This window comes from Neofelis nebulosa, chromosome 18 (assembly GCF_028018385.1).
Source record: "Neofelis nebulosa isolate mNeoNeb1 chromosome 18, mNeoNeb1.pri, whole genome shotgun sequence".
Lineage (NCBI taxonomy): Eukaryota > Metazoa > Chordata > Mammalia > Carnivora > Felidae > Neofelis > Neofelis nebulosa.
In genome coordinates, this window is record NC_080799.1 from 17,390,777 (window position 1) to 17,415,931 (window position 25,155).

A 25,155-nucleotide genomic window follows, 5' to 3' on the forward strand; every position below is an offset into this window, starting at 1 on the left:
CATGCCAGCTGCGAAGGGGGGAGAAATGGAATTTTATTTCACTATATCTACCATGTATGAAATGACATATACGTCAGTGTTATTCATTGGATATTGTTTGCAGGTTTGTCCATCAGTGGGTAAGCAGCTGTCAAAAAGGATGAGGATGCTCCTTATATTAATCAGATATCAAGGTGTAGAATGAGGATATCATGCTAACGTGGTATAAGAAAAAAATGTGTGTGCATGTGTGTGTGTGTGTATGTGTGTGTTTACTTATATCCTCAGAGAAATCCTGGAAAGTTACATAAGAAACTAATAAAAGTTGTTCTCTACGGATGTTTCTTGAGAACAAGGTGGTAAGCACCAATGTCAAGAGTAAGAATTTTCACTGTAAACCTTCTATATTATTTAGATTTTTTGAACCATATGGAAGTATTACTTATTTTAAATAATTGTATCAAAGAAAGAAGGTACCTTTGAATAATTTCAAACGAAGGAATATATCTGTCTTAGCTTGCGCTGATCTAACAAAACACCATAGACTGGCCAGCTTAAACAATAGACATTTATTTCTCACATTTCTGGAGGCTGGAAGTGCAAGATCAAGGTGCCAGCAGATTTGGTTCTTGGTGAGGGGTCTCTTCCTGCCTCTCTGCATCTTCAGCATGGAAGAAAGAGGAAGCTCTGGTGTCTCTTCCTTTTCTTAAAAGGGTGCTAATCCGATCAGGGTCTCTACCCTTGTGACCTTATCTGAACCTAATTACCTCCCAAAGGCCCCACCTCCTGGTACCATTACGGTGGAGGTTATGGCTTCAACAAATGAACACGGGGTGGGGGGGGGGGGGGGATGTAGACATTCAGCCCATAACAGAATACTCTGATCAAACTTTCATTTTACAAGGGTCCTGCTGGTGGCCACCACAGATGGCTGTGCCTGTGGGCACTATGGGAGCTATCACGTGAGAGAGGCACCAACCACATCGTAGATATCAATGTTTATTACAGTTGTCTGACAGATGGAAGTAGAGTGTCATGAGGAAGGCAAACCTGTTTCTATTTGCACACAGGTGCAGTAAGGGTTGGCAATAGTCCTGGTTATGTGAAGGTTGATTGGGAAATCAGGAATCACCTCAGGCCAAAAATAATGAGGCCTGGAAGTGGGGATGGAACCTCCGTTAACAGAGTCTATCAGACATGGTTGCAGATTGGGAAAATTGGTGAGGGAGTAGGAGGGTCCTAGATCACTTCTGGATATCTGGCTCTTGCTGTATGTGGAGACAAGTTTTCTGGAATAAGAGAAAGTATTTCAAATAAATTACCTTTATAAATCACAGCAATAGACTATTAGAAAATGTAAAAGTACCATTTATAGAAATATATAGTGCCTAAGTAAACCTTTTTAAAATATGTTAATATCTTTTGTGACAGAACATTTAAAATTTTATCAGATTTTAAAGAAATCCAAAACTGATGGATAGATATACCATGTAAATGAATAGGAAGACTCAATACTGTAATGACATCAGTTCTTCCAAAATATATCTACAAAGTCAGCACCATGATCCAGTGTCTCTGCTGCATGACGTTGACTCTGGTTTTGAAGGACAGAAGGGCTGGCGTGACTCAGTGGGGAGCCAGATACCAATTGGCTAAGAGAATGTTTCGATAGTCAAAAATTTCTTCCTGGATTGATCCCAGCTCTTGCCTTGAATAAATTACTTAAACTCATTGTGCTTGTGTTTCCTTGTCTGTAAATAGAGATAATAGCAGTAGCCTCAGATGGTTGTTGTGAAGATTGAATAATACAAATAAAACACTTAAAACAGAGCTTGACACATGATAAGCACTATGTAAAAATTAGCTATTACTATCACTACTATTATCAAGGGTATTAACATTATATTCACTTTACAGGTTCATGATGGTTTGAATGGGCAGTGGAAATGGTGAGGGAGAGGGATGTGCAACTAAATTCCAGGGGCCTAATGCATAAGACCTGAAAGTTGGATGTGAGGGATGGAAGAACAGGATAACAATGCTCTTTCACATCTGCCTGAACTGAGATTTTCTTTTTTTTTTTAAGTTTATTTACTTATTGTGAAAGAGACCGAGAGTGCACGGGGGTTGGGGCAGAGAGAGAGAGGGACAGAGATCCAAAGCAAGCTCTGTGCTGACAGTAGAGAGTCTGATGCCGGGCTCAAGCTCACGAACCACTAGATCATGACCTGAGCTGAAGTCAGACACTTAACCGGCTGAGCCAGTCAAGTGCCCCTGGAATTGAGATTTTTTAGTTACAAATGGCTCCTATGCTTGTTTTCTCAGTAAATCCTCACTGTGCCTGGGGGGGGGGGTGAGTATTACAGTCCATTTTACAGATTTTTGGACCTAAGGCTTAGAGAAATTACCTCCAGGGAAGTGGGAAGGTTGATGTTTATTTTGCTTGCCACGGTACATCTAGCACCACAGCATAGTCCTGGCACAGAGTAGGGCCTCAATAAATACCTACTGGTTAATAGATGAATAAGTCAAATGGATATTCATTCTTTTGATGCTAAGCACAGCAGGTGTAATAGATAGGCCCTGTGCCAGGTACCATGGGGAGGTAGAGACTAATCAGATGGGGTCTTTAAACATGCACTCAGAGTCCAGTGGGTTGATAAGCTATGAATAAATTTCTCCACCTGAAGTACTGAGCCTTGAAGGACAGGAAGTAACCCAAGCCCACTGCAAAAATAAGCCTTTGTTGTATTAAATCACTGAGATTTGGGGGATGTTTGTTACATAACCTAACTTAGCCTTGGCATTGCCTAGATATACTGTTGTTCCCAAACTTGACTAAAAATAAGCATTTCTAGAGGTAGTGGCTAAAAACCCAGATTCCTGGGCCGCCACACAAATCTACTGAATCAGAATTTCCAGGGACGCATCCTGGTAATCTGCATATTTAACAGGCTTTCCCTTCATCTTCAGAAGGGTCAAGAAAGACTGAGCAGCTAAAGTCCAAGGAAGGATAGGAGTGGGGCTTGGGCATATGAAAGGGAAGGGTGTTCCAGAGGTTAGGAGGAACATGAGGAAAAGCATGAGGTGGGAAAAATGCAAGGGATGGCTTGGGACTGGAATCAGGTACATGAGCCATGATGGTATGTGCTGGAGTGGGAAGTCAGGTGAGGAAGTCTGAGCTTTATCTCACCAACAGTGGGGAAGCAGGGGATGGCTGGCTTATACTGATACTTTAGAAAGGCCAGTCAGGCAGGGAGACTGCATAGGAGGCTGGGGCATGGTGCACGTGACCCACCTCACCTGGGATATTGGGATGACTTTAAGAATCACTGAACAATGAGAAGGACTACAGCTGTTATCACATCACATATTCCTGTGTCCATCTTTAGTGCCACAGCCAGATTTGAGATGAACACCTTTCACCCCTTCATTTACTTAAATATTTGGGCACCTTTTATGTGCTGGGTGCCATAGTGCCACTGGAGAACCAGCAATGAACAAAACAAACAAAAGTCCCTGCCTTCATGGAACTTACTTTCTTTGTCTTTATGCCCAGGTAAGGGAGTGAAGGCATATACCATTCATTCACTCATTCATTCATTCATTCATTCAAATTTTTAGTGAACATGCTTTGTGCCTGACCTTGGTTGCCGGGGAGAAGTAGACATGAGTCAGGCCCAGTCTGGTCTAGTGGGGAAGCTGACTCAGCCTACACCTCATGAGGTTGTTTGCCTAGACTTCTGGGAGAGGCTTGGAAGGATGGGAAGTCTGACTATTCAGGAAGGGACAAAACAGAGTACTGGGCAGAGGAAGTGGCACAGTGAAAGACTCCAGGGTGCCTGGGGTCCCTGATCCCTTTGTGTGATTAAGGCTTGGGGTCTGTGGCCCAGGGAGGGAAGTGGTAGGAGAGATGAGGTGATGGTGGTGGGATTCAAATGCCAGGGTAGCTACTAAGTGAAATCCGGGAGGCCATGATGGGTGGTGGAGCTGTTGGTGCAGGAGACTGATATTATCACATTTGTTTAGGGGACAATAGCACTAACACCTGGGGAGAAAGCTGGACATGCAGGGAAGGGGCTATAGGTGGGAAGACCAGAGAGGGGGTGTTAGGATGGTCCAGGTGAAAGCCAATGAGGGCCTAGACTGACCTGAGGAGGTGGAAGGAGTGAGGAGGGAAAGGACCCAGGAGACAGCTCTGGGTTTGGCAGTTGAGGGAGGAGCTGTAACATTGTGGTTTTACAAGAATAGGCTTTGTAATCCAAAGCCCCAGCATACAAGAGCCCCAGCTCTGTCCTTTACAAACCTTGTGAACTTAGATCCATTATTTAACATCTGAGCCTCAGTTTCCTGATTTGTACACTTGGAATAATGGCAGTAGCAGCTACCTGGTTGGGAAGATTCTAGGAGCTACTAAGCATGGCACCTAGGACATAGTGCATGCTCAGAACACAGCAGCATTATAAGGACAGGGGAGGGAACCAAGGTCAGCTTTTAGTCTGCTTTGAGTAACTGGCTGATGGAGATGCCATCTCTGATGGAGAATACAGGAAGGGGCACTTTGGGAGGAGAAGGCAAGGCCACCACAGCCTTGGAAGTTCCATCAAAGCCCTGGCCTCACTCACTATAGTTATGGATCTACTCATGTTTCTGATGACATCTTTCACCTCTGTGTTCTTGGTGCCCAGCTCAGTGCTCAGGCTTGTAGTAGGTGCCGCCTTTGAGGAGGAGGACCTGGCTTGCAGGTATAGATGTGGGTACTGTAGGCAAGTAGGTGCCGCTGACCCTGGGAAGTAAGAGAGTAAAGAAGAGAAGAGAACCCAGAGCAGGGCCCAGGAAACCCTGATGTAGAGGGGTTGTGGGAGAAAGGAAGGATCTGGAAGGAGGCTGGGAAACAATATTCAGAGTTGGGGGGCGGGGGGACTGGGCATGAGAGGCAGGAGGCAGGCTGGGAGCCAGGGAGGAGAGGGTTTCAGGAAGAGAGAGGTCTAGGCAAATTATGGAAAGAGCCCAAATGTCCATTGACTGATGAATGGATAGAGAAGATGTGGTATGTATATACGATGGGCTATTACTCAGTGATCAAAAAGAATGAAATCTTGCCATTTGCAACAATGTGGATGGAACTCAAATGTATTATGCTAAGCGAAATAAGTCAGTCAGAGAAACATAAATATCATATGATTTCACTCACATGTGGAATTTAAGAAACAAAACAGATGAACATAGGGGAAGGGAAGGAAAAATAAGATAAAACCAGAGAGGGAGGGAAACCATAAGAGACTCTTAAAAACAGAGAACAAACTAAGGGTTGCTGGAGGGGAGGTGGGTGGGGGGATGGGCTAAAAGGGTGATGGGCATTAAGGAGGGTGTCTGTTGGGATGAGCACTGGCTGTTATGTGTAAGTGATGAATCAACAAATTCTACTCCTGTTAACTAATTTGGATTTAAGTTTAAAAAAGAGAGAGAGAGGGGCGCCTGGGTGGCGCAGTCGGTTAAGCGTCCGACTTCAGCCAGGTCACGATCTCGCGGTCTGTGAGTTCGAGCCCCGCGTCAGGCTCTGGGCTGATGGCTCAGAGCCTGGAGCCTGTTTCGGATTCTGTGTCTCCCTCTCTCTGCCCCTCCCCCGTTCATGCTCTGTCTCTCTCTGTCCCAAAAATAAATTAAAAAAAAAAAAAAAACGTTGGAAAAAAAAAAAAGAGAGAGAGAGGTCATAAGGGTCCTATGTCACTGAAAGATCATGAAGGGTAAGGTCCCTGACTAGTGGTCGATGGATTTGGCATCAAGGAGGTGATCAAGTAACTTGGCAAAAGCAGGTTTAAGGCCTGTCAGGGGCCAAAGCTCCACTGCAGGGGTGGAGCAATTGGTGTGATGTTAAAATATGGAGAAGGGGAGAGGAGAGGTGGGCATCAAGGAGAAGGACACAGGGTACTTGGACCTTCAGGTGTACCTTCATTCCCCTCCCAATGAGGACAAATTTCGTTTTCAACATTCAGAGCCATGTAAAGACAGGCCAAGAGTTCTGGTAAGGTAGTGAGCCCCCTGTCCTTGGAGGTAGACAAGCAGAGCTCTGAGACCCATCGCTGTCACAGAGCAGGCAAGGCTGTGCAAAATAAATCCCAAAACAAACAAGTCCCTGTCCTTCCAGGCTTGGCTGATTCCTTGCATCACAAAAGCCACCTAGAGGGTCGGTTTTGCTATTTCTAGTGTCCAAAGAACCTCCTGCAGGGACACATACACAGAGGTGGTCGTGCACACGCTTGCACAGATACTCACAGATACCAAACATAAAATCTATCTATATCTCCTGGTGTAAAGGGATCCACAGCAACCCTTCCCTGGGTTATTCCCTGAATTCATTCCTTTACCCCCTTTCTGCCATCACCACCACCCCCCGCCCCCCAACCCAGCAGCTCGCTGCCTCCCGCCGCATCTCCTCTGCCTCTCTCCGAATCTCTCCCTGCTTCTCTGGTTCTGCCCTTCCCCACCCCCCTCTAGGCCTCTCCACTCCCCCTCTCCCTGAGTCCCCCTCCCCCGGACTACAACCCCCAGGCGCCCCCAGCCCCGGGCGCTGCGCATGCCCCCTGCTCCCCGCCCCCTCCCGGTTCCCCCCTCCCTCCCTTCCTCCTTACCTCCCTCCGCCCCCCTCCCCCGCGCTTCGGCTCCCGCATCCCTCCATCCGAGCCTGTGCCGCAGCCGCATCGCCACCGCAGCCCCGGCAGAGCCGAGCCCGGCCCAGGCCCCTGCCCCTGCCCGGCCCTCGGCTCGCCACCCCCGGCCCCGCCCCCGTCCGCGGCCCCCCCCCCAGCGGCTCCGGTGCCCCCCGGCGCCCCCAGACTCCGGCCTCCAGCACCGAGGCAGGAGGCAGGGAGCAGCAGCAGAGGCAGGAGGACGAGGAGGAGGAGGAGGAGGAGCCGTCGCAGGATGAAGGATCGGACTCAGGAGCTGCGGAGTGTGAGCTTGGGGGTGGGGAAATGGGGGGGCGGGACCCCAATATTGGGGGAGCGCGTGGGGGTGGAGTGGGGGAGGTGCTGGGACATGGGGGCAAATGATGGGACTGGAGGTTGGTAGTAGGGGCACCCCAGTATCTGGAGGCACCTGATGTCTCCAATGAACCTGCATTTTGGGGACAGCGGCTGGAAGAGGTTGGAGGCCATTAAGACTCAAGGGGGCAGGAGAGATTTCAGGGGCCTTGGATACCCACATTCCCAGGAGAGCCCTGGGGTCAAATCTGGGGATGGGAGAGAGTGAACATCAGGAGAGAATTGGAGGGTACTGTCTGTCATCCCCTGGGCAGATTTGCGGAATGAGAAAGATGGGGGCGGTTACTGGGCCAGGCTGAGTCTAGCGGGACCCAGATTTGGGGGGTGCTCTGGGGAAGGACACAGGTTGGGCCAGAGATGCCAACACCTGGCAGTGAATGAAGTGGATGTTTGTGTGTGCACGCGTGTGTTGCTCCCTGTGGGGAGGGGGCACCTCTCAGAGGCAGGGAGGGAAGTGGTGGCCTCAGGAGACAGCCAGAGGGCCAAGGCCTGAGATTGGGTGACCCCAGAGGTGGGAGTTCTGCAGAGGAGAGGGGGAGGAGGTTCCATGCACAGGGCCACGGAACTGGGTTTTGTGACATGGACTGCTTTGCTGGGGGGAATTGGGGCATTCTGAACAGTCAGGGGCAGGTTGATGTGGACCCCTGGTCTGCAGGCCTGAAGAGGCCTAGCTCCAGGAGTCTGGCCAGGCAGTATGTGTTTGGGTGACAGGGGGAGGAGGGCGGCACTGATGTCCTCAGTGAAGGCTGCTATTTGGAGGGGCTGGGGAGTGGGGGCTTGATGAGAATGGTTTCTAGGGTAGGGAGAATGCTGGGGGATTTGTAGAAATGACCTGGGGGCCCAGGAGGCAAAGCTGACAGCTTGCTCTGTGCTCCAGGCCTGTGGTGTGATGTTACTAAAGTACTAGCCCCGGCCATGATGTATCCTGATGCACTGGGTCTTTCTCAGGAGGAGCCTGTTGGTGGTTCCCTGCTCCCAGGGTTGTTACCCCATTTGACAGATGAGGAGACTAAGGTTTGGAGGTAGCAGGAACTTGTCCAAGGTCACCAAGCAAGTGGGTGGGAGGATCAGACTGGAATCTGGGTTTCCAGTCTGGCAAGTTGACATGTGTCTCTGCTTTTTTGGTCTTTGAAACAGAAGTCTGAACACTGGGGGTAAAAAGCTCTGTCTTTGGAGAGCCCCTGGATATGGGGGTGGGAAACCAGATTACAGAAAACAAGAGGAAGGGGCTTGAAGATAAGTGACTGTCATCTCTGGGGAAAGGCGGGTTGGCAAATGAGAAGGAAGAAGAAACTGGTGGTTGAATAGGGAATTTTGAAGTTTTCTTTATTAAACTTCCACTGAATGTAAGGGTCAGGCATCTAGAGAATGGCAATAATAAAAACAACTAACCCCCTAGTGCCAGATATTGTTTTGAGTGTTTTATTCATATTTACTCATTTTGATCCTCACCTCAACCCTGGTACTAGTCTGATTCCATTTTACAGATAAGGAAATTGAGGCCCAGAGACATGAAGTATCAGGGATCAGCGTTCTGGATCAGAGTCACATAGCTAGTAAGAGGCAGGCAAGCAGCTGGCTCCATCACTGGTGCTCTAAACTCCCTTTCTCTCGCCATGCACTTTTCAAAGCAGGTTGCTGTTTGTAATCTCATTGGACCCTCACTGACCTCCTGGTAAGGTATGTGGACTAAGAGACTACCTCATTTTAAAGCTGAGGAAACTGATGCCCAGAGTGGTGAAATAACTTGCCCAAGGTCACACAGCCATCAAGTGAGGAATGTGAATTTGAACCCAGATCCCCTGCTGCCAGCACAATTCTATCACTCTAAAACCCAGAGAAATGGAAAGCCATTGAGGTGAGGTAGTGGTGAAATCGTGGTATTATTGGGGGGGGGGGGGGGGCGGGGAAGCTCCAAGACAAGGATGGAAGGGGAGGCAGGGCATGGAGTCCTCTTCCACATGGGTGAGGGAGGCAAGGAGGCCTGTCTGCTGGGGCTGCAGGGGATAGGCAGTGTTGGGGGGGGGGGTGGCATGGAGGGGTAAAAGGAGTTGGGTAAGTGCTGGTGGCTCTGGTGTTAGTCACAGCTCAGAGAGACTGGAGATTTGGGAGGGGGTGGGTGGGGTGGGGAGAAGCTGCCAGATGTAAGGAGTGCAAGGGTCTCCCCATCAGAGTTGAGAGCGAGGAGACTGGGAAGCAGGAGAGACCGGGCAGGGTGTGGGAGGCCTGGTTAAGAGGTCTCTGAGATGCTGAGAGTAGTCGGGGGCAGTAGTGGGAGGGGATGTCAGCTCAGGGGACCTGATCATCTTCCCAACATTACTTTCGAGTTCCCCTGGGAACTCAGATCTGTTTATCAAATACCCTGTGAGGGCACAGATTTGGCAGTCAGACTGTCTGGGTTCAAATCCTAGCTTTGCTACTTCCTGTGTCACCTTGGGTTAAGTTTCTTAACCTCTCTGGTCCTCAGTTTCTTCATGTTTGAATTGGGAGTAATAATAGTACCCGTTTGCAGGATTGTCCCAAGGATTGAAATTAGGTAATATCAAAAAGTACCAAGAAGGGGCCTGGGCACAGCAGGGCCCTGTGAGTGTTTATTATTCCACATTTGACTTGCTTGTTTCCCTTGAACCTCATATCAGCCCCCTGGGATGGGCAGGATGTGACCCCTAATTTATTTTGGAGTAGATTGAGGGCCAGAGAGGCAACCGGACCAAGGTCAAACAGCTATTAATGGCAGAGCTAGTGTTGAACCAGGGTTTTCTGTTTTCCAGTTCACCAAGCACCTTTGGGCATGAGTTGGGAGGTGCTGGACTGGAGTGGAGGCTATGATGGGGAGTTAATCCGCTGGATTGTTGTCCCAGGGTTCAAGGAGCAGGGCCAGGGCCAGGGCCAGGGCTCAAGAGGAGAGAACGGGAGCAAGTGAGTTGGAGAGGAAGATTAGGGAGGGAGAGAAGCCTGTGGGGTTGCACGGTGGACTGTGGAGTGGGAAGGCAGGAGGCCTGGGGGGTGGGGAAGATGAGGCCTGTAGGGAAGGAGGCTCGAATTTGAGGCCGGGTGGGAATGGGGGCCGTTAAAGGACAAGTCACACACTCTAAGGACAGGAACTGAGTCATCTATGTAGTACTTAGGTATGGGATAGGCACAGTGAGGACTTTCAGTGGTAGACCTGAAATAGTGAAAGAGCAGCCCCGTGTGAGAGGGCAGGGATCAGGAGAACCCTGGTGATGGACCACTGTCCCCCAGCTGCACAGGGCGCATTTCTGCTGTGCAAGCACAGCAAGTTCACCCCTGCCTCAGGGCTTTTGCACTTGCTGTTCCTTCTGTTGGTCCCCCAGTTTTGAACAGTCTTCCCTCTGCCTGGACCACTATTCCCTCTGACTTGAATTCTGTGTCATCAAATGTCACCCACCCCCAGAAAGGCTCTCCCTGACCATCCTGGGCCACCCCTGATAGCCGTTTCTCCCTCTCACTGGGTTCATCTCCCTCCTTGCCAGTTAGCATAGTCTGAAATCGTCTTGTTCATTCTTCGTCTCCCTCCGATAGAACGTCAGCTCCTTGGAGGTAGGACCTTCTTCCTGTCTTGTCCACCTCTGTGTTCTCAGCAGCAGCTAGAGAACTTGGCTCAGCTCATACATAGCTGCCAGGTGAATGAATGATTCAGTGGGGCACAGGGAGGATGAGGAAGGGAGTAGGTGGGTAAGGAGGGAGGGCAGAGCAGCAAGGTTGGGGGAGGGAGGGCGATGCTGGGTGCTGGGAGGGCAGAGAGGCCCAGTCAGGGAGACAGATGGACAGGAGTGGGGGTGCGGTGGAGAGAGGCTGCTGCCTCTAGATCAAATGATGTTTGCACCCCTGAGGAGCACCTGTGAGCATGTGTGTGCGGTGCGCGTTGGCACACGTGTGTTTACATACACACACGCGCACTCTGACTTTTCTGTCACCCAACACCAGGCTCTCTCTGCCTCTGTGTTAGTCACCTTCTTACCATCTGTCTCTGATCTCTGATCTCTGACCTGCTAGCTCACTCTGTCCCCCTCCTTCCATCCACGCATCTGTCTATGTGGTCTCCCCACACCAACGTACACGAGGGCCCTTGTATCTCTGATGGGGAAAGACTGAAGCTAGAGACTTGGATCTGATGCCCCCTATTCCCAAGGCGGTTCCAGAAGGTGCCCAGGACCTCTGCACTCTGTCACTTCATCCTTTCAAGCACTTGAGGAATTGGTGAGTAGGAAGAGCAGCGACTGTGAGTTTAAACCCAGGTGCCGCCCTGTCAGCACCCCATACAGCACCCACTGGATAATCTTGAGCAAGTCACTTAATCTCTCCGTGCCTCAGTTTCCTCATCTGTCAAATGGGTATAAGAATCGTATCTACTTCATGGAGTGGTTATAAGAGACACTCAAGGCACTTTGGACAGGACCCAACTCACTGCAATCTGTAAACATGTGTTAGATTTCTTATCTTCTTCATTTTGCATATGAGGAAACTGAAGCTTGAATTGTCTGTAAAGCAGATCGAGCGCATACAATCATCTTTTTCTGGGTAATCTCATCTGCGCATAGCCTGCATTCTTTTAGGCTGGCCAACTTCTTCCAGAAATGGAGGCCATGCTCATTAGCGAACATGCACACCGCAGAGCAGGGAGGGCCCTTGGTGCACCAGGCTGCCCTTTTTGCAAATGAACTGGGGCTCAGAGAAGGACTGAGATTTGCCTAGGATCACAGAATAGGGCAAGGGAAGGTAGAACTCCTGGCTTCCTGTCTGGGCTCTTCCTGCAGCCTGGCCCCTTACTGGTTATCTCCCCTGGCCACAGGAGTTCAGCAGTACTGGAGACACAGCAGAGCAGGACCTCGGGGACAGATCCTGGGATTAGCACCAGGCAAGTCAAGTCTCACCTCTGGCCTTATTTGCTGTGAAGCCTTAGGCAGGTCAGGCAACCTCTCTGAGCCTGTTTCTTCATCTATAACATGGGAGGGGCGGCAGGTAATAGCCAACCCTCACTAAACACTGCTTCTCTCTGGCAGCATTAGGCATTTTTCCTGCCTGGTTTCATTGCCTCCACCTGCCCAGCATTTGGAGTAGACGTTATCGCCATTCAGTGAATGCAGAGGCTGAAGCTCAGAAGGCAGAAATCTTATGGCTTTGCAGCTGCTAACCTGGGCAAGTTCTTCAGCCTCTCTGTGCCTCAGTTTCCCCATCTATAAAAGGGGACTATAATAATATCTACCTCAGGAGGCTATTGTAAGAATTAAAGGGACAAATGTACACACAGGGCATAGAATGGTGCCCAGCTCGTTCTAACACGCTTTGTAAATGTTTGCCATAATTATAATTACGCTAGCCAGTGATCTTTATAGACTTTACATAAAGATTAAATGAGATAACAAGAATATAAGACCTATGTGGAAGGTGTTATTATAAAATATTTTCCTAGGATTTCGGGGCACAGAGCCTCACCCAGATTGGGCCTTAGCAGGAGCTGACCTGAGCGAGAAAACATGTGGTGGCAGAGTTGGTGAAAGGAGGTGGCCTGGTCTCAAGCCTTAGAAGGGGCCGTGGGGGAGGTCTGTCTTAGATGCCTATGATTTCCAGCCCATTCAGCCCAGGTGCCCTTGGACAAGTCACTTCCCTTCTCCCCCTCTGACCTCCTGTTCCCTCATCTGTGAAATGGGGACGCTGATATTTGCTCAGCCTTTCTCTCAGGGCTGTGTGGTGAGGATCCAAAGGGATTATAGATGGAAAAGTGTTTGTACCCTGTAGAGGATTATTAGCTCTCGGGCCTCTACCTTTCTTCTTCTCTCAAGGACAAGTCAACAGGCAGCCAGGGATGTCCCAGGGCAGAACCTAAGGGAACTGGCTCTGGGAACAACAGTAGAGAGGGAAATTAGACTTTAGAAAATCAAAAGTCAGTGTGGGAAAGGGACAGAACAGGAAAGTTCCCAGGCACCTGAGCCAGAGACACGCCATGACCAGTGGGCAGCTGGGCAGAGGGCCGAAGTCAGAGAAGTGGCGGAGGAATGGCTTTGGCTGTAGGGGAGGGAGACCTTGTGGGGCAACTGGCTTGAGGACACAGTATCAGGGGAAGCCAGTGGATCCTCAGAGATGAGATGAGCATCCCAGAGCCTCTCTGGGCCAAAGTTTATCGGGATAGCCCTGGGTCTGGTGGAGACTTGAGAAGCCTGACGTCCTATCAGAGTCCCCGAGCCCGGCCTGGTATTACCTCTCCTTCCAAGGGCAGCTGTGGGCAGACGGAGGAGCCTCCCTTTCCCAGGGGATGTTTGGGATGGTCTGGAAATTAAATGTAAGTGCTGAACACATTTTCTGACATGGGGTGGGGCCCAGCGTCTGTGGGGAGAATCCCTTGAGTTCCATTTGGGCAGGAAGCTGGGGTGGCATTGAGAGTGTGCAGCTGGAGGGCTCCTCCCGGTGCTGCTGGGGCTCTGCTGATTCCGAGTTCACTTGGCTGCCTAGATTGCATCTAGGTCCCATCTGGCTCTGTCTAGGTTCGATCTGAGCTTGTCTGGGATCTGTCTGCCCCGAGTCTAGTTCGGTCGAAGCCTATCTGGTTTCTGTCAGATCCTGTCTGTGATCTGCTCGGACCCTGTTGAGGTTCCGTGTGAGTGCTTGTCTTTAGATCCCAACAGGCTCTACCCCAAGTGGACACTTTTGGATCCTGTCTTGATTTCATTCAGGCTTTTGTAGTCAGATTATTTTGGCTAGGTTCTTTCTGGAGGTCCGGGTGAACTCTGTTTCAATTTCTACTGGGGCCGATTAGAGCTCCTCATGTAATTAAGCTTGACAGGCTCAGCTTTTGTCCTCAGACTTCTGTCCCAAGCAGAGAAGAGTCTCAAGCCCAGAGTGTGTAGCACTGGGGAGCCCACCCTGTCCCCTCTCTTCTTTCCCAGCTCTGAATGAGTGTGCCGACCTGAGGGTCAGAGAGGCACAGAGGGCCCTCCCGAATGTCCCTGGGGGTGCCACACGTGTCAGAGGGCAGCTTTGCCGTGTGTGGGTGAACGTCAGCATGTCAGCGTCTCTCCGTGTGGGTGTCAGTGGGCCTATTTCTGTGTGTCTTGTGTGTCAGCCCTTCTGTCCGTGTCACTGGTCTGTCTGACGGTGGCGGTGGCGGTGGCGGTGTGGGTGGGTAAATCCCTTTGTGTCTCTGAGCCCTGGGGGTGGAGGGCTGAGCAGCTGCAGGTTGCAACTGGGAAATCCAAGCAAGTGAGAGTAGGTGGGTGTGAAGTTGGGAGAGGCTGGATGAAAGAAGTGAATACGAGGGGCAGAGCAGCTGAGGGGGTGAGCGCAGGCAGCGGGAGGAAGACGCAGGGGGCCGGGGAGGTGGGGGTGCTGCCTGTGGCTCTCCTCCAGCCCTCCCTGGACTTGACTGCTTGCTCAACTTGGCGCCCGCAGCTGGCAGTGAAGTGACCTTGCACAGGGGATGTGGCTGTGGCTGGCAGGGTGGAAGCTGGAGGGGAGCAAAGTAAGGCCTGGGCAGGAGCGGCCGGAAGGGATGGTGGACAGGGTCAGGATCCTGGGCCTCCATTCCAGACCCCAGATGTTGCAAGGCTGACGTTTAGCCAGTTCATATGATACCGGTTCACAGCAGCTGTCCTGAGTGTCACCCACCTCCAGGGTGACTGGGCCAATTCCACCCTTGAGAGGGTGCCTTTTTCTGATTCCCTCCACCCTGTCCTTTGGGCTGTTGGCCACCTGGCTTCCGGGACCCCGTTCCACAAGAGAGCCAGTGTTCATTCTGACTGCTTGGTGCCCTTGCGTATGACCTGCATATGACCTGCCCCCCCGCATATGACCTCTCCCAAGACCTCTGCTCTGAGCCTAAAGCTGGGAGCATCAGACTCGGGGTAGGGACTGTTCATGGATTCTGCCTTTCTTGCCTCCCAGGCGAAAGACAGTGATGATGAAGAGGAGGTGGTCCATGTGGATCGGGATCACTTCATGGATGAGTTCTTTGAACAGGTAACTGAGCTTCCGATGCTCTCAGACCCAGAAGCTGGCCCCCAGCCAACAACTTCCTTTGCCCTGTTCCTGCCCCTGCTCTCCACTTCTACACCCCCTTGGCCCTTAGATCTTGCCCATTTACCTGAACCCTGACTGAGCCCCCGGGGTCCCCTGCCTGGCTCAGCGACTTGCCTGGGTATAGCTGATTTGCTGCTCCAGGTGGAAGAGATCCGGGGCTGCATTGAGAAGCTGTCAGAGGATGTGGAGCAAGTGAAAAAACAGCACAGTGCCATCCTGGCCGCCCCCAACCCAGATGAGAGTGAGTGCTGCTTCTGGGTGGCTGTAAGGGGGATGGGGTTAGACAAGTAAGGGAGTGGGGTAGGGGGTCTGGGCTCCCGTCCATACGTGTCATCCTCTCTGGCTCTGTCCCCAGAGACCAAACAGGAGCTGGAGGACCTCACCGCAGACATCAAGAAGACTGCCAACAAGGTTCGGTCCAAGTTGAAAGGTGAGGAATGCAATCCCCAGACTAAGGAGGAAAACAACTGTGCCCTCGTTGGACCAAACATGCCTTTCTATAAGGAACGTCTACAAATTTCCAGGACCCAGATTCCTAAACAGTGAGAAAGCACAAAACCCCCAGATTCCCCTCCTTGCTCCAGATTCTTTGGAGAAAGATACACAACAAGGAAGTGAGGGAGGGTGGGTTTTGTCCAAGTTGCGTCTGCACTCTGCTGGATCCATCAGCATGAAGGTCCACCAGAAAATACAGTCTACCAAGTGGCTTTAGTTTCATTAAATCCTTATTTCTCCAGAACAGGTGCCGGGCCTAGCGCTAAGCACCCAGTAGGTGGGCTCAGCAAATGCTTCTGAATTGGTATCGTCGGCTCAGGACAGATTGGACTGTGTGGCTGACATCAGGAGCTGGCAAGCTTTCAGGAGGGACCTGCCAAATGCTTATGTATTTGCTCTAATTTAAGGACTTGGGTGCTGGTAATAACCACCTTCCCTCAAAGCATTGTGGGTTGGGAACCTCCTTGTCTGCTGGTGCCAGGGGAATAGCAGTGTTACCGTGAGGTGGTAATTCAGTATCAGAAAACATTTGCCAGGCACCTACTTTGTCTGAGGCACATTGCTGGGCTTTGGGGAAGAGGTGTCATGTCAGATGCCTGGCCTTGAGCATACTAACCTTTGTCCAGAGAGAGGAGAACAGGGACTCCATGCCTTCCCCGAGTCAGTGGGAGGTCATGTGTGAGCCTCCAGTGCTGATCTGTAAAAATAAGCCCTTTACACTTGTGTGCTGGAAAGGAAAATGGCCCAAACTGGGAGCGCATTAAGTACAAATCCAGACAGACGGAGTTCAACTTCCATCATCAACTCAGTTCTGGACAGCTTCCATCATCAACACATTCCTCACCTCAACTTTCTCATTGGTACAGTAAGAAAAACAGAAGCAATTTCAAAGCAGGTTTTTGGTTTTGTGTGTGTGGTTTTTTTTGTAGCAATTTTTTTTTCCCCTAAATGAAATCTTACAGAGAACTCCAGTATATACAGCACGTAAAAGTCATGCTGTTCTGGCTGTACTGGGGTTGGGAGACCCAGGGCCCTCCCGCCTCGCCTCCCCTTTACTCCTGGCAACAGTCCTTGAAGTTCTTTCTCAGAAGCAGGGTTCCATGGAACACCATTTAAAAATTCCTGGGCTCAAAGATTTCTTTGGGCCCATTGAGCTCTGACCTTAACACTCGCTACAAGACCAAGAGGTGGCTCCATGGATCATGAGTCCAGGAACAGACCAAGAAAGAACCCAGAGACAGTAGGAGTGATGTAGAGAAGCTGACCTTCCAGGCCTCCAGAAAAAGAGAGGAAATTTTCTTCTTCTCCATCTTTCTCCAGCCATTTTGGTGGCATGAGCTTGGGCTTTGTGTGTGACCTTGGGTCAGTTGTTTTACCCATTTGAACCTCAGCTTCTAGTGTAAAACATGGACTGAATTCCTAGGATTGTTGTAAGAAGTCAGTGAGGTCCTGTAAAGGCCCCCTCACTCCATGGCTTGGCTCCAGTCCCAAGTCTGACAATAGGGTCCCAGTACGGGCCGGAGGCTCTGACTTCCCTGGGTGTGTGTTCCTGTGCTTTTCCAGCAGCAGGTGGGCCAGAGGTGTCACTCAGTTACTGTGCCCACCATTGCAGGTAGGGGAGCATCGGGGGTGCTATTCAGTCCCATATCTCCCCTGCTGCCAGAACAGAGAAGTGATGTTCTCAAGAATGGCCTGGAGGCCCTTCCAGGTCTGGAGGGCCTGGTTGATTCATCCCTGCTGCATTTTCAGAGCACTGTAGATCTTATCACACACAAGCTCTTTTTTAGAAAATCTGAATGATAGATGTTAGGAGTGCATGATCCAGAAGCAGGAATCCCAGTTCATCTGTGCAGCTTTTCCAGAACATCTTGTAGAAGTGAGAATTCCCAAATTAGGGGTCACCTTGCAGGGCTGGGGGAGAGCTATTTTCTATTGGAACATCCCTCCCTCACCCTAGGATTTTGGAAGAAAAGGGCGGCCACTAGAACCTGACCCACCTGGAAGTGCCTGCCTTCTGCCAGAAAAACCTCAGGATGGGTTCCTGCCCTCTTTCCAGAGGCTGTAGGAAATGGAGAGTTCTCCACATACTGGAGACCCTCCAGTGGACTGGGCCCACACCCCCTCAGTGGGGTTAAGCACGAGTTACAGCTGTGGGACTTTCCAAGACCCAGCACTTCCTCCTGAACAAGTAGCCCCTTTCTGTCTGGTGACCCGCGAACCCTCAACCTCCCCTCCTACCTGCCTTCCAGACGCCCTGAAACGTCTGTCCCTCTATTCACCCGCCTCCTGCCCCTGCCCCTTGGATCCTCTACTGTCTGCCCTCGCCATGGGTGTGACATCTCTTCACAGGCCTGGGGCCTGCCTCGGGGTGTCGACCTTTCCTACGTCCCGGACCCCTGCCCCACATGCCCCGGGTCTCCCGCCGGTCACTGCACCCTCTCTCCCGTAGCGATCGAGCAAAGCATTGAACAAGAGGAGGGGCTGAACCGTTCCTCCGCGGACCTGCGCATCCGCAAGACCCAGGTAGGAGGTGGCAGCCTGGCGGGGTTGGGGGGGAGCCGGATCCGATGGGGGAGGACTCCTGGCGGGAGCCAGGCGAAAAGACAGTGGGCGGGCCAGAGCGGAGCAAAGCGCTGGGCGTGGCCAGTGAGGAGCCTGGGCGGGGTTATGGCGGGAGGGCGGGGCTGGGCCCTGTCTCCCAGCTGTGGTTGGGACCCCGCTGGTTAGCGAGTTGAATGGGGGACCTGGCGCGGGGGCGTCCAGGGACTGAGTAATTGTCTAGGGTTGGGATCGCAGCGCGAGTTAAAGAAGGGCCATAGGCCATCTCGGCTCTTCCCCCCTCCACTGCCTCCTTGACCCCTCCTGATGTGTCTGTACCCCTACCCTAGCACTCCACACTCTCCCGGAAGTTCGTGGAAGTAATGACCGAATATAATGCGACCCAGTCCAAGTACCGGGACCGCTGCAAGGACCGGATCCAGCGGCAGCTGGAGATCAGTGCGTGTGCCCCCTTTCAAAATCCCCAGGCTTGCCCCAGCCCTCTTCCAGGCCCTTCCTCTCCCTGGAGACTTTAAGGCCAGGTGGGGGGAGGGTGGGCTCCTGGGCCTTTGCCCCATCCCACTACTTCAGGCCCCCAGACTGGCCCAGTCCCTGAGCAGGGAGGGCTTTCTCTCCACAGCTGGAAGGACCACGACGAACGAAGAACTGGAAGACATGCTGGAGAGCGGGAAGTTGGCCATCTTCACCGATGATGTGAGCCCCGGGTGGGGGTGGGTCTGGTTTTGGAAAACATTTACTCTCTTCCCTCCCCAAGCCGAGGCCGAGCTAAGGTCCTAAATCCACCGTGGAATAACAAAGAGTGGGAAGCCAGGACCTGGAACCGGGGAATTCCATGGGAGCAGAGCAGGAAGGCACCCCCATAAAAAAGGCCAACCTTTTGAGTAACCAGATAATGTTCTAAGCCCTTTACATATTGACAGTTACCTGCTACCTCATTCAGCCCTCACCACCACCCTCTGAGGCAGCCAGATTTCAGCGATGGGGTTAAATAACTCGTCCAAGGCCCCAGAGCCAGGATCCGGACCTGCGGTCTCCTGTCAGGGCTGGGGCTCTTCAGTGCTAAGATACACTACTCCCTCTTGAAGCGGGTCATTTCACCAAATGACTAATTTGCCTACATGGTGAAAAAAATTTTTTAAGTACCAGTTTTACTTTTGCTGACATTTTGCACCCTGCCCTTGTCATCTTCAGTGTGACTGGATGGGCTTCCCCACTGTAGTTCTTTCTCTTTGTAGATTTTGCCTTGGCCTGCCCAGTTCTGTCTCCCTGCTTCTGCTGGCAGAATGGCTCTGGTTTAGATTTCTAGACCAGAATTCAAGTATGTTCAGTGACTATCTAGCAGTTTTTAATAAATTGTTATTTAGAGAACTGATCTTTGTTAAATTAGCTTTGAGCAATTGATTAGGGCCCGTTAACCTGGAGCCCTCCCAAACAGCTCTGCCCAGTCTCTCTGTCTGAGAACGGAGAGGAGCTTGGTGGGTTCCAAGAGGACAGAACTGATCCCCGCCAGCAAAGCCACCATAACTGCAATGCAAACGCATCATTACAATGCAGGGTGGTTGGGATCTTGCCTGAGGGATGCCCTGCCTGCAGACAGGCCCTAAGGTAGTGGTTAACTACTGGAGTCAGGGAAAGATTCCTGGGGGGAGTAGCATTGAGCTGTGCTTTAAGAAACAAGGAACATTTGGACATGGTGAGATGGGCAAAGGGCCCACTAGACAAAGGGTACAGATTGAACAAAGACAGGGAGAGGGAACCACTTGCCAAACAGCCATTGAATGATTTGGGCTCATAGAGGATATGTAGGAGATGAGGGCAGAAAGGGAGACTGAGCCCTGGCTAGAGTAAAGGTGTGTAACCTGTGGTGGTGGGGAGTGGGGAGGAATAGAGGAGAGCCCTGGAGGGTTTTAGAGCAGAGGAGTGGCTCCTCATGGAGCCTGAACAGTGAGGAGTTTGGGAAGAGAATGGCCTGGCTCAGGCCAGGTTGTCTGCGGGGAGGAGGTATATCTGATTGTGGGTTGGGATCTCTCTCTTCCCCTGACTCTTGAGGGCTACAGTGCATTTCTTTTTTTTCTTTTTTAATGTTTATTTATTCTTGAGAGAGAGAGAGAGAGATACAGAGAATGAGCAGGGGAGGGGCAGAGAGGGAGACCCAGAATCCGAAGTAGGCTCCAGGCTCTAAGCCCTGGGCTGTCAGCACAGAGCCTGATGTGAGGCTCGAACTCATGGACCACGAGATCATGACCTGAGCCAAAGTCGGACGCTCAACCGACTGAGCCACCCAGGTGCTCCAGTGCATTTCTTTATTAGTTCTCCCCCATCTAATGTCACAGGGGCTCCAGAGTGGGCACTCTGCCTTCTCCTCTAGTCCTCCTCTCCTACTTGCTTTCACTCTTGTGTCCTCTTTCTTTACCCTGTCTGCCTTTGACCAGATGGGTGCCCCCGAAGCTAGTGGTGGCTCTGCACCCCTATCTCTCTCCTCCCTGGGCTTCCCAGATGTGTGTGTGTGTTAGAGGAAGCCCTGGGTGAGGTGGTGGGCTCAGGTTGGTTTTTATTTCTTGTATCTTAACAGGCCTCTTTTAGTGCCTTACTGTGTGCCAGGGACTGTTGTAATCAGCGTATACATATCAACTCACTTAATGTGCACAACTGTGGGAGGTGGGCACTGCTATTATCCACCTTTTCTAGGTGTGGAAACCGAGGCCTAGAAAGGTTAAACGGTTTGCCCACAGTTAGAGCTGGTAAATGACAGTTGGATTTGAACCCAGATGCTCTGGCTGCAGAATCCAAACTCATGGGAGTTAAGGGTGGTCTGCAGCTCCTCCCCCCTGTCCCCCACCCCCATTGCCCTAGATCAAAATGGACTCACAGATGACAAAGCAGGCACTGAATGAGATCGAGACGAGGCACAACGAGATCATCAAACTGGAAACCAGCATTCGAGAGCTGCATGACATGTTTGTGGACATGGCCATGCTCGTGGAAAGCCAGGTACTGCCTTTCCCGCACATTCTAGGAGTCTGCCCTACGTCCCTGGGGTTCTTTCCTTTAGCCCAACCCCTACCCTGTCCTGTGCACATCTCCTCTGCAGGGTGAGATGATTGACCGCATTGAGTACAACGTGGAACATTCCGTGGACTATGTGGAGCGAGCTGTGTCTGACACCAAGAAAGCTGTGAAATATCAGAGCAAGGCCCGGAGGGTGAGCTGGGGCGGGTGGGCCTGTGGGACAGGTGGGCTGGGCTGAGCGGTCGGGGCAGGGCTCAGGCCAGGGCTGAGGTGAGTGATGAAATCCAGAGGGAGGCCTTATCTCTGGCTCTGACCTCTTCCTTTTTCTGTTTTCTCTCCCCTCCTCTTTTTCCTTACACCTGCTTCCCCATCTTTCCCTGCACCTGTCTGTCTCCCTTTATCTCTCTGTCTCTCTCCTCCTTCTTCCCTGTCACCCTTTCTGCCTGCAGAAGAAAATCATGATCATCATTTGCTGTGTGGTGCTGGGGGTGGTCTTGGCGTCATCCATTGGGGGGACGCTGGGCTTGTAGGCCCCCCCATCTCTCCCAGACCCTTCCCCCACCACATTGGGAGCAATACCCCCACCATCCCCTTCCATCCCCTGCTCCAGGCTCACCCCCAAGACAGACCCAGGCAGCCCCCCCTTCCCACCCCCCGTCAGACCCTGGAGTCCCTGGACCTCACCCCGCCATGGACCACCCCTGCCCCCGCACGTAGATAGCAGCAGGCGTGATTACACATGCACACCAACATGCATGCCGCCAGCACATGCTCGAGACGTGTGGACACCCCAGCGTGTGTGTGTACGTGTGTAGATGTGTGTAGAAACACCAAATCACCCTTCTGCCCCCCCCCTCCCCCCCCCCCCCCGCCTCAGGTCTGTGTGTCTTCTGAGCTTCCCCCTTTCACTTGGGTTGTTGTGTGTAGACTGTGGCCGGGTATAACACAGCAGCCCACCAAGCCCCGCTCTGTCTTCTGTGAATAGATGCGTGTGTGTGTGTGTGTGTGTGGCCACAGATCCACAGACACACAATTCGCATACATGGAATTTTGCGTTTGAGTGTTTGAATCCAACACAACAGCACTTCTTCCACGGATCCCCACCTCCCCCATGTCTGCTATAGGTAGGGCCGGTCGTGAGTGTACAGACGCTCACACTCACATTCCCAGAGGATCCAGGTGGGCCCAGACACACATAGGCCATGGCAGACACCCCAGTGTGATGTGAAGCAAACCCTCCTGGCTTAGGCACCCCAGGGGCTGGCATGTGTCCCAGGGAGCCCCAGGGGCTGGCACGTGTCCCAGGGAGCGTGTGTGTGCATGTGTGTGCATTGTGAGCCTGTGGAGTTTAGCCAAGGTGAGTGGAAGTGTGTAAATAAGCTAGCTCGGCCTGTGTATACGTGTGCATTTCCCCCAGCAGGTAATGTGAGGAATACGTGTGTGTGTGTGCGTGCGCGTGTGCGTGCGCGTGTGTCTCAAGGACGTGCCTGAAATTTGATGGGTCTTCTCCTCGGACAGAGCTCTCCATATTGTGCGCTGGACACCCATTTTGGGTAGGCCCAAAAATACACATTTCTGTGCTATGTGGAATACATCTGTGTGAGAGTGTGTGCGCGTGTGCCCACGTGTGTGTCTAGAGGCTTTCTACATGGTGTGTTTCTGCCCGCCTGTGTGTTATATGCACACACGTTTGTCTTTAAAGACGCGTGCCCCGTCCAGGTTTGTTTATCTGGACGTATCTGCCCTCTCCCTCTCTCCCCAGAGCTGCTGACCAACATCTGGTGTGGTCACACACCGTCCCATCAACATTGTGCAACTGCAGCTTCCTGCCCTGCCAGGTTTCAGAGCCCCTGTGCACACGTGCCCACACGCCTGTGTTTCTCTGTGTCTCTGCCAGAGGGTAGACCTTTGTTGAGAGCGGGTGCACCTCGGTGTGCTCACGCATGTCCGGGCTGAGGGGGCCTCATGCGGGGGGCCCACTGAGGCACATACATACACACAGGAACATGCATGCTCCCACGGGCGTGGTGCCCTTTCAGGCTGCACCCACTTGCATGTAGATGCCACCCAAAAGGGCTATTTGTGGGAAATGTTACTGACGAGGCGAATGTCAAGGGCCACCCCAGACAGATCGAAAATTAGGGCATTCCTGCCTTCCACACATTTACCTCTGAACTGGCCAGGGCTTGTCCTCACCACCACATCTGACACTCTGGACTCTGACTCAGGGACTGGAACTGTTATTTCAGGAATACTGGAATAGCCGGTTGGCAGCAGCCACTCAGGGTGAGCCGAGTCCCAGGACCCATCCCCTGCCGAAATGTTGGCAATAGCTATCCCCCACCCCCCTGCCCGTCCCCTGGGTTGAGATTGAAGGTGAGGGCACAGGCCCGAGCTTCTGAGGGTGAAGAAAGGGCCCACTCCTCCCTCACTGTGTAGACAGCACATGCACTATGCGTGGAGGGTTGGGGGGTAAGGTTGGTGGCGGGGCCGCAGGAGATGCATGAGCAAAGGACCCACATATACAGGATTGAACACACAAGAAGTACGCCCTGCCCCAGGGTTCGGTGTGTGTGTGTAGATTGTCTCCCGGGGTCCCACTTCATGTGATGTGGTGTGTGTGTGTGCGCGCGTGTGAGAGAGAGAGAGGGAGACAAAGACACAGGGAGACAATGCGGATGTGACCTTCTGGAACACAACACCCCTCCCACCCTCACCCAGCTCAAGTAGCTTGACCCTACTTGAGCTGTGTGAGCCCTGCCTGTGTGACGCCAATATATGTAACCCCCAAGGTGGGCTCTGTTGAGGAGGGGAGCCTGTCTGTCCCTTCCAAGAATGTCCTTCTTCAGGACAGGCAGTTTGCCCCAGTGTCTGATTACAGCCCTCCTGCTCCCCTCTCAGGCTTCTTTGGGGACATCAGAGCAGGCCCCAGCATCCCCACCCTTTTTCCTTCCTGCTGCCTAGCCAGGACACCCTTGTGGCCCCGGTGTTTCCAGAATTCCTACAGTCTTGGGGCCACAAGAACGAGGGTGGAGCCACGGCTGGAATGATGCTGTTGCCTCCTTGAGTGGTATTAGGCCCATAGCTGTCCATTCCTGGGTCTCCATTGGACCAGAGGATCCCCGAGGGTCTGCTGTGCCCCACCTTCTGCAAGTCCCACAGGTCATATGATGTGTTTGCTTGTTGGCTGCCGTGTCTGTACGTGTCCTGGAATGTTGTCTGGGGGCTGGTGGCTTTTGCATGTTCTTGGACGAGTGTGCTGCTCACCCTCCGTGCACCTACAGCCTCCAAGCCCATGTGTGCCCTGTGGGTGGTCCTGGGCCTGGCCAGGGCTCGCTGCTTCCCCGTCCCCTTTCTCCCTAGCCCCGCCTCTCATGAAGCACACTGCGTGTCCATCCCATGTGCCTGTGGGTCGATGCACGCTCTTGCCACGCCTTGAGCGTGTGTACATGATGTGTTCTATGCATTCACCCTGTCCCCCCAGCCTGCCCCGCAGAGGACAAGATGGGTGGCGCCCGGCTCCCTTCTTCCCCCCACCGCCCCCTTCCCGCTGTGCAGCCGTGTGCGTTGGCGTGTGTTTCCGTGTCGCTGGCGTGTCACGTGATGTAGCCGTGTTTGCTGACATGAGCCCTTGCCCCTCCTGTTTCTCCGTTGGTTTCTAGAGCTCTTTCCCTTTCCTCCCCAGAGGGGACAGGACTCCTGGGGCCTGGCTGGGGGCCCAGAGCCAGGCCACCCTCTCCTGTTAGCCCTCAGAGTCCCATTTCTCTCTATTGGTGACCAAGTTGCAAATGGATAAAACACAGGAAAATTCTGCCCCGCCCCCTGCCCTGCATGTCCTGTCCCCAGAGCCCCCCCACCCCCACCCCCACCCCGGGCCGGGTCGGGCCCCGTGGGACGGGAGAAATAGCAACCAATCCAACAGCGGGCGTGCTGTGTGCTCACTTCCTTCTGTCCCCACACGGGACGGGCGCCGTGGGGAAGGGGGAGACATGGTGGGAGGCGGGAGGGAGACCTGGACAGGCAGATGGGCACAGGC

At 52.4% G+C, this 25,155-nt stretch overlaps 1 protein-coding gene across 2 annotated transcripts; it reads left to right on the top strand.

The window, feature by feature from the left end:
* Nucleotides 1-6,636: 6,636 nt before the first annotated feature.
* Nucleotides 6,637-22,167, top strand: STX1B (syntaxin 1B). 2 transcript variants are annotated; one of them, XM_058710628.1, is made up of 10 exons: nt 6,637-6,933; nt 14,922-14,996; nt 15,198-15,297; nt 15,412-15,486; nt 18,001-18,074; nt 18,440-18,548; nt 18,730-18,803; nt 20,964-21,101; nt 21,202-21,312; nt 21,569-22,167. In XM_058710628.1, exons 1-10 carry the CDS (start codon nt 6,904-6,906, stop codon nt 21,647-21,649), a joined length of 867 nt encoding a protein of 288 aa, XP_058566611.1. In that variant the 5' UTR covers nt 6,637-6,903; the 3' UTR covers nt 21,650-22,167. The 2 variants fall into 2 exon arrangements, with proteins under 2 accessions (XP_058566611.1, XP_058566610.1); XM_058710627.1 differs by lacking the exon at nt 6,637-6,933 and adding an exon at nt 14,443-14,499.
* The last annotated feature ends 2,988 nt before the right edge of the window (nt 22,168-25,155 follow it).